Source organism: Octopus bimaculoides, chromosome 2 (assembly GCF_001194135.2).
Source record: "Octopus bimaculoides isolate UCB-OBI-ISO-001 chromosome 2, ASM119413v2, whole genome shotgun sequence".
Classification (NCBI taxonomy): domain Eukaryota; kingdom Metazoa; phylum Mollusca; class Cephalopoda; order Octopoda; family Octopodidae; genus Octopus; species Octopus bimaculoides.
This window is the reverse complement of record NC_068982.1, coordinates 186609638-186618850: the sequence shown is the minus strand read 5'-3', so window position 1 is coordinate 186618850 and position 9213 is coordinate 186609638. Positions and strand designations below refer to the sequence as shown.

General features: G+C 38.4%; 1 protein-coding gene and 1 long non-coding RNA gene across 4 annotated transcripts in view; one reads left to right on the top strand and one right to left on the bottom strand.

Annotated features, from left to right (window-relative positions):
• LOC128247055 (uncharacterized) overlaps window positions 1–9213 on the top strand; it is a 53207-nt gene that overhangs the window by 12916 nt on the left and 31078 nt on the right. The window lies entirely within an intron of this gene.
• The window catches only part of LOC106883264 (sarcoplasmic reticulum histidine-rich calcium-binding protein), a 196659-nt gene continuing 187452 nt past the window's right edge, over window positions 7–9213 (bottom strand). Inside the window, exon 3 of the mRNA XM_014934207.2 lies at window positions 7–1551. Within this exon, the coding sequence (XP_014789693.1) occupies window positions 408–1551 (1144 nt within the window). The 3' untranslated portion in view covers window positions 7–407. The remainder of the gene's footprint in view (window positions 1552–9213) is intronic.

The following is a 9213-nucleotide window of genomic DNA, read 5'->3' as shown; positions in this document are numbered from 1 at the left end:
ATCCGAAATAAAAATTTAATCAGTCATTTTCAATAAATTAAAAGTGAAAAAAAAAAGTTACCATTTACAGTTAAATATTAACTCTTTTTGTTGAAAATCTTTTTAAAAAAATCTATTCTTCATTTGCATAGACATAATGGTAGAAAAAGAGGAGAAAATACAATCTGAAAATTGTTTTTTCTTTTCTCTTGAGAGAGGCATTTCCTGGAACTGTTTGTACACAATCGTAATAATTCTTCTTTCAATATTGCATTTTTAATATGTATACTTTTCTTTTTGTTTAAAAAAAAAAAAAAATCTTTGATAAAAATTTCATTTAAATTAAAACAATGTTCTGAAAACACTCGTCCACTCAACCACATTTTACGCACACACTTGAGACGCAATCATACAACACTGGCAAACGTTCAGGCTGTGATTTCATCAGCAGAAATCTCACCCGGTTTGTGGAGATGTAGATGTTCGTTTTCACTCTGTTCACTGATATTACTGAGCTGTTCGTTCTCTGTTGAGTCACCTCGAAATTCACTGCTGCACTGTTGATGGTTGTACTGTCGTGCCTGAGAATCCTCGTTGTTGCTGTTGTTGTTTGCGTCTTTGTTAATCTCTCTGTAATAACGTTCTTCCCCTGAATCACATGGATGGTGATCATCATGCTCTACATGACCACGATGTCTGTTTAATTCGTCTGACTCCTCGCCTTCGATGTCGTAATAAAACCTCTCTTTTCTCTCTTCATCGGAACCCCCTTCGATGTAATGTCTCTGAGGACGTTGTCTACATTCACGATCGCCGCTTCTGTCAGACAATTCCTCTTCAAACTCTCTCGGTGGTTCATCAAATTCCCCGTTTTCATTTTCAATATCGTAGTTTAAATCAGGATTCTGCTGATAGTAATTTTCTTGTAGCTCAAAGTGTTCCTCATCACTGACTTCTTCTTCTCCCTGGCTCCCATAAAACTGTTCGTGTTTTTGTCTGGGCATTCGCTGTTCAAACTCTGAATCTTCCATATCTAATCTGTCCTCCTCGCTCCTGTAATGGACTTCCTGTTCAGACGTTGACTTTGAGCCGGACCGAGATCTTTCTGATTGCCGTAACCTTCTTTGCCTGCGATTCTCCTCTTCTTCCTCCTCTTCCTCATCCGGTGACACATATTCTAAATCCCCCATGACATCTTCATCTTCAAGGAGTCTAGCATTTCTATGCATGTTCTCTTTACCTCCATGATCATGACCCTCCTCGTCGTCGTCATTGTCATCACGATCACCATGGTCATTATGATGATCGTAGTCATCATGATCATCGGCCTCGTCTTCACCGTAGTTTCGATGCCTGCCCCTATTCCCTTCCCCTTCATCATCATCATTGTCAGCATCGTCGTCGTCATTGTCATCATCTTCCTCATCACTGTTTTCTGCTTGAGAACATGAAGCTGCAACATCTTCCAACATTGCCTTGATCGTAGAAAAGTCGGTCGGTTCTACTAAGTCAAGTGGTCTTTCTCCATTGTCTGTGAGTATTTGTCGGTCAGCACCTTGTAACAAGAGGTACCTGAAAGTACATAAAAGAGAGAAAAAAGGCAACATTGAGTATTGTGACAACAAAAGTTAAGGGAGAAGTAATATATTTAATACAAGGAACATTTAAAAATAGAAAAAAATCCCAGCTATTTAAAGAATAATTCTATGGTGAGATAAAACAATATTAATCTAGAAAATTACTATTTGTAAATCTCACAAAGTGAGATGTTCAGCAACAGTACTTTGGAGTAAAGACTGTTTGCCAACATAACATGGCACTCCTGGTTTAGGACGAATGTTGCTGTAATTTAGCTCCAGGAGACATCAGGAGCCAAACCTCTAGCCGAACAATTATTCTGTGCTGATGAAGGGAAATAACCAGGAAATCGCGATACACATTGTTTTGAGCTGAGTAGGGGTGCTAGATTCCCTTGTTTGAAAATATGACACAGATCGTGTCATATAGCCAGCTGGAAACAATGTCTCCTGCGGCTAAATTATAGCAACATTCGTCCTAAACCAGGACTGCCATGTTATGTTGGCAAACAAGCATAACTCCAGTATTAATCTAATATAATTTTAATTTATTTCTACTTGTAAGTGCAGGTGTGGCTGTGTGGTTAAGGAGATTGTGTTTTGGGTTCAGTTTCATTGTACGGCACCTTAGTCAAGTGTCTACTACTATAGTCCTAGGTTGTGAATGGCTTTTGTAGATGGAAACTGACTGGCTCCCTGTGCCAGTGGCATGTAAAAAATACTATCCGAACGTGGTCGATGCTAGCCCCCTCACCCGACTGGCTCCTGTGCTAGTGGCACGTAAAAAGCACCATCCGAATGTAGCTGATACCAGTGACTCTTGACTGGCTCCTGTGCTGGAGACATGTAAAAATCACCCACTATGCTCTTGGAGTGGTTTGTATTAGGAAAGGCATCCAACTGTAGAAACCTTGCCCGATCAGATTGCAGCCTGGTGCAGTCACCTGGCTTGCCAGTCCCCAGTCAAACCGTCCAACCCATGCCAGCATGGAAAACGGACGTTAAACGATGATGATGATGCTTATAATGAAACTGCATGGAAGTTGTTTGTTCCACCCCAGTGCTTGACAACTAGTGTTGGTTTGTTTATATCTTCATAACTTTGCAGTTTGGCGAAACAGACATAGAAGATTTTAAAAAAAGAAAAGCACTGGGGTTTATTTGTTCAACTAAACCCTTCAAGACAGTTCCCCACCATAACTGCAGCCCCATGACTTAAACGAATAAATAAAAGAATGAAGGGGAGACAAATCTGGAGATGTTTTGATCTTATTAAACCTCTTCAGTGATGCATATACTTCAGCATACTTGTTGAAGTAGTGATGAGAGAACCACTAAGTATGGATTAAACAAAAGCAACAAGCTGATATATGATAGTAAAACAGCTAAAATTATGGGTGTTCTGTTGAAATTTTATCTGGAGATAAAAGAAGTTTGGAAATTTTCCATGTAAAAGAAATAGATTAGTAGATAAATGGGTACCTTGTTAATGTATGTTCTTCAAAAAGAAAATTGTACGAGGAAGACATTGTAAGATATGAATGAAAACAGTACACCAAGATAATAATAATAATAATTATTATTATTATTATTATTAGGGCGGTGAGCTGGCAGAATTGTTAACACGCCAGTCAAAGTGCTTGGTAGCATTTCATCTGTCTTTACATTCTGAGTTCAAATTCCACTGAGGTCTACTTTGCCTTTCATCCTTTTGGGATTGATAAATTAAGAATCAGTTAAACACTGGGATCGATGTAATCGACTCATCCCCTCTCCCAAAATGGCTGCCCTTGTGGCAAAATTTGAGACCATTATTATTATTATTATTATTAAGGTGGTGAGCTGGCAGAATCATTAGAGTTCAAACGCTGCCAAAGTTGACTTTGCTTTTCATTCTTCCAGGGTTGATAAAATAAGCACTGGGGTTGGTGTAAATAACTAAACCCCTTCCTTGAAAATTTTAGGCCCTGTGTCTTTAGTAGAAAGGATTATTCTCATGATTATTTTTATCATAAGGTGGCGAGCTGACAGAAACGTTATTTTGTCTGCCGTTACTTTCTGAGTTCAAATTCCGCCAAAGTCGATTTTGCCTTTCATCCTTTCAGGGATGTCTGTCTCTAATATCTCTCTGTATACTACGTCTATTTCTATGTATCTGCTGAGCCATCTCTACACTCTGTATTTTGATAATGTCAGTCAAAAGAAAAATGAAAGATGGAAAAGAGGAAATGGAAGGAATGAAACGGAAAGGAACGAAAAAGAATGGTTGAAAGAAAGAAGTTAAAGAACGGATGAAAAGGAAAGAGAGAAATAGGAAAACATTAACAAAATCTCTGGTGCTGGAAACCAATGATTAAAGACATTCCAATCATGACCGTCCTGTCTTTTCCTCAGGTACAATGTACCCATAATTACGCTATCATATGTGCTCTTTTTGCTGTTGTCTAAAACAGAGGAGTATGATTTGAAAACATAGCTGCTATTTCTAGTATGTTCAAAGACGACCACTTAGTGTGTCCCTCGTTTGCATCAATTTTACAGGCGATTCAACAATAATGGCCAAAGGGTATTATTTCGGGGGAAGAGTTTACTAAATATTAGGTAGGGTCAGGTGTGGCTGTGTAGTAAGTAGCTTGCTCCCCAACTACGTGGATCCGGGTTCAGTCCCACTGTGTGGCATCTTGGGCAAGTGTCTTCTATTGCCTCGGGCCGACCAAAGCCTTCTAAGTGGATTTGTTAGACAGAATATATATAATATATTTGTGTATCTGTATGTGTCCCCCTACCGTCGCTTGGCAACCGATGTTGGTGTGTTTACGTCCCCATAACATTAGAGGTTCGACAAAAGAGACCGATAGAATAAGTACTAGGCTTACAAAGAATAAAAGAGTAAACTGAGATTATCTTTTTAATAATACGAAAAAATCTCCAGAAAGGGACGTTTGAAATCTACGAAAAAGGGAGGTAACTCCAAGATGACTGCTAATAGCAATTCCCATCTGTTATTGTCTTCATCCTTCCAAAATTTTCTTTCAGCTGCCCTTATGGGAGTTACTTCCCTTGAATGTTGTATATTTTGAGATTTTGAGCACCACAAGAAGGAGGTTTTGTTAAATAATTGCGTGGTTAATCTTAAGTAATCAAAGTTTTCCCCATCATTACAAGTATAAGACCTCATATTTCCATTTTACGGCTTTGTGCCAACACCACCACCACCGTTCTTGACAATTCTATCTCCGTTTCTAAGTATATCTGATATTACGTTACATGTTAACCCTGCAAGAAATTCCATATCGTCACCGTACAGACGCCACAACTTTTATCAAGATGGGTGCAATATCACCAATTAATGCCAGTCTACACATTGCTTCAGCAGTAGAGATTCCTGTAATGTGCACACACCAAATTTACCATTTTACACTGTTTTAGAATCTGTATTTATTGCACAATATTCTGGCAATTCTTGGCTTGTCTAGCAATGATTTATTTTCAACAAGTTTGCAGCAGATATTCGACACCTCAGTCATCTTTCCTTTTTTCCAGCTGCAGTAGCCATGTATCTCCTCTACGGCAAAACGACTGTTCCTATCCTCCCATGATGCTCTTTGCTTCTCAACACATGGCATTAGCCATTTTCCTCAATACTTCACCCACTTCAATGCAAGGATGGGTATGTTGTCCTGTGAGCTACTTGGTAACCTCACTGGTGCTAGTGCCACATTAAAAGCACCCAGTACACTCTGTAGAGTGGTTGGCATTAGGAAGGGCAGCATCCAGCTGTAAAAACGATATCAAAAGAGACAATGGAGCTCGACATTGTCTGTTGACCTGTTGCATTCTGTAAAACCATCCAACCCCTGCCAGAATGGAGGACAGGTGATGATTCCTCTGTAATTAGCAGATGTTGACCCAGCACTCCTCGTTAGCTAAAGGTTGGCCATTTTGCTCTCATAAAGCTTCTTTTGCTCTGTATTTTTACAGTGATAGGCATTTCTTGTATATTTTACTCATTTTGAGCCATTAAGACTGGCCATGCTGGAGCATCCCTTGAAGAATTTTTAGATGCATGGATTGAGCGCAGTACATACTTTTTTAAGCCTGGTGCTTATTCTATAAATCTCTTTTGCTGAACCGCGAAGTTACAGGGATGTAAATATACCAACACCAGTTGTCAAGCAGTGGTGGGAGACAAACACAGACACATGCATAGATACATATACTTATGCATATATGTGATGGGCTTCTTTCAGTTTCCATCCACCAAATCCACTCACAAGACTTTGGTTGGCCTGAGGCTATAGTAGAAGGCACTTGCCTCAGGTGCCATGCAGTGGAACTGAACCCAGAACCATGTGGTTTGGAAGCAAGCTTCTTACCACACAGCCAAACCTGTGCCTGTATTATCAGTCAGTACAATGTTTGTTTGCTCTTGCCAGTCCAATCTATGTACTGTACCTGCACCTTTAATGAGTTGTAGTGCACCTGAGCACTATATACAATAATTTCATGATTATCATTATTATTAATAAGCCACCATTATTGGATTTTGATACACCACCACCACCATTTTGTTTTATTTCTGATTTTAGCATGAGGCCAACAATTTTGAGGGGAGGGACAAATCTATATCAACCCCAGTACTAGTGATCATGAGTGTGATACCCTAACCACTCAGCCATGTTTTTTTCATTCTGCTTAAATCAAGAAAGTGAATAATGCTTGTTCTTCACATTTGTAGCTTTTGCATGGAATGTGTCCAAAATGTTGCAAAACAACAGCTTTCACACAAACTAAACTTGCTGCCCCTTCAAAACCTTTAGAAAATGTATGTAACCCCTTTTGTAAGATCATAGACCCATGTGTATATATACGCATATATTTTGGTAATTTTCCTTTCTAATATAGGCACAAAGCCTGAAATTTTGGGGGAGGGGATGAGTCGATTACATCAACCCCAGTGTTCAACTGGTACTTATTTTATCAACCCCGAAAAGATGAAAGGTGAAATTGACCTTGGCAGAATTTGAACTCAGAACGTAGCGATGGGCGAAATACTCCTAAGCATTTCGTCCAGTGTGCTAACGATTCTGCCAGCTCGCCGCCACCTTATATATTTTGGTAATTTGGAATAGGAATATACATCTAAACCGTTTGTGAAAGTAAGCAAAGCATTTATTGTAGAAAATAAAATAATGTAGAATAATGAGGCAATCATTAGCAAAAATATTTTGTCCATATTTAAATAATCAAATCTGTATAAGATTTTAGCGAGGGAGAAATTACAATTTTTTTGTTTTCCTGTTATTTTGGCAATTTCATTTACATTCTTGTACTCTCATTAGCAACTTTCATCACATAGTTTTTTTTTTCAACAGTTGCTCTGTCATTATTGATGGTTCAGGTACTCTAGTATACATGTATATACATATCCACACAAACACACACACACTTATGAAAAGAAGTTCTACATTTTATGTCTGAAGGCAGGTATGTTGTTTATTTTATAACATTTGTTGTTGTTACCAAATGTTGTTGTTGATGAATGATGACTAAGATTGACGACGATGATGATTTTGGGGAAAGATGGTGGTAAAGACAGTGACATTAGTGATGGTGGTGGAAGTGGTGGTCAGAGATGATGATAGTGGTGATGGTAGTAGTGTGGGTGTAGTTGTTAGTAATGATGGTGGTGGTGGTGGTTGTGTTAGTGATGATACTGTTGTTGATAGTGATAGTTGCGATGATGATGGTGGTGGTGACGCTGAACCTCCTCTCCTCCTCCTCCTACTCTTGTCTTATTCGAGATATCAGGTTTCCTAACAACCTCTGCACAATCTGTTTATGTTGTTCTTTGTTTCACAGGCCTTCACTTCAGAATTTCACCTTGAGCAATTAGAGGCTTTCATTGAACGTATATACAAAAGTTCACCTTATAATCACATGGTTCTGAGTTCAATCCCAGCATGTGGCATCTTGGACAAGGGTCTTCTACTGTAGCCTACATTTGACCAATGTCTGAATGCAAGTACGAACTGTGAACAAGCCCATCCACATATATATACACACACATAAGCTAACCCTCACAAATATACATGCACAGTATGTACAAAAAAAAAAATTGCAACAAGTCTTTTTCAGTTTTGCATATAATAATGAAGTTATGTTCTGAGAGACATGAACCCTTATCAGATAAGATGGAAATAAACATCGTTTAAATTAATTCCCTTAACTTGGAATTTAGATTCTGATAATATTCCAATTATAGTTTTTACATGGAATTCATGCTGGATCATCCCTGTGAATTTACTCAATTACATCAACCCTAGTTGCTTATCTGTAATTGAGAAAATAGGACTCAATACTATTAAGTAGAGTGGAATAATTTATTTTATTCCCTGTTGAGTTCTGTTTGAGCTGTGCAATGCCCTATTTTCAATTGACAAGTTTAAAACAGCTGCTCTTTCACATGTTGGTGATAGGGGGGACATGTGCCCTCCCATCTGCTATTAATACCTTCTGCACAAAGGGCTGAGTGTGCCATGACTAATGATAAGTAACCATGCATTGAGGCTGTGTAGTCAGCAAACATTCCTGGAAGGTAAAAAGGTTTGGTCACTATTTATAAGGTGTGTTTTTTGGCAGATTATTTCTTTGACAGAACTGCAATCAGGAGTCACGTTGAAGACTGAGCCCTGAATGTCTGAAACATTACTGAATGCTCACACCTTTCCATCAGCCAGACCTTCACCTTTGGTGAGGCAAGCCTAATACCTTACATAGGTAAGTGCTGAACGAGTGTAATAATGTTTTTGGAAACCCCCTGGTTATCTCCCCCCTTAAATTGCTGGCCTTGTGTCAAATTTGAAATTAATATTAATTTTCTAATTAAGGTGGCAGGCTAGCAGAATCGTCACCATTCCAAGCAAAATGCTTAATGGCATTGTGTCCATCTTTACATTCTGATTCAAATTCTGCCATGGCTGACTTTGCACTTCATCCTCTCAGTGGGGATCGATAAAATAAGTACCAGTCATGCTCTGGGGTTAATGTAATCCACTTAACCCTTCTCTCGATCTTGCTGGCCTTGTGCAAAAATTATTATTAATATTGTTATTCTAGTTTAACTCAGCAAGTTTTCTGTTGACTAACAAATTCAGACTTTGTGTCAATATTAGAATCAACAACTTCTAAATAACGAGAGTAATAGCTTCTAATTGAGTTTAATTGTTGCAGGGTGTCTGTCAGTGTCCTGACAGAAATGTTTGTCTCTCCTAACAGTTTGTACCAATTCCAAATGAGATGATTACACACATTCCTTAACTGCGGTAATGTAGTTTTCTTTTTTTTATTCAACAGCTAAGTTAATGTTATTCCTGAGGCTCCCCCCCCCCCAACGACTTCTGTACAATATTGTAGTCATTTGATATTTTCATAGCAATAATTGAGACGTTATTGTCATATTTTGTTTAACAGAATAATTTCAGGTTTACGTGCTGCCATCTGGTGGTCTGTCTTTATACTAAAATTTCATAGTATTTTATCTTTGTCATTTTGTAAGACAAGGCGGGTGTTTTTCAGAATACCATAGAGTTTTTACTTGCAGCAATTAAAATTTAGTGGCTACAGGTATGTCGATGTCTATGGCATCTATATATAT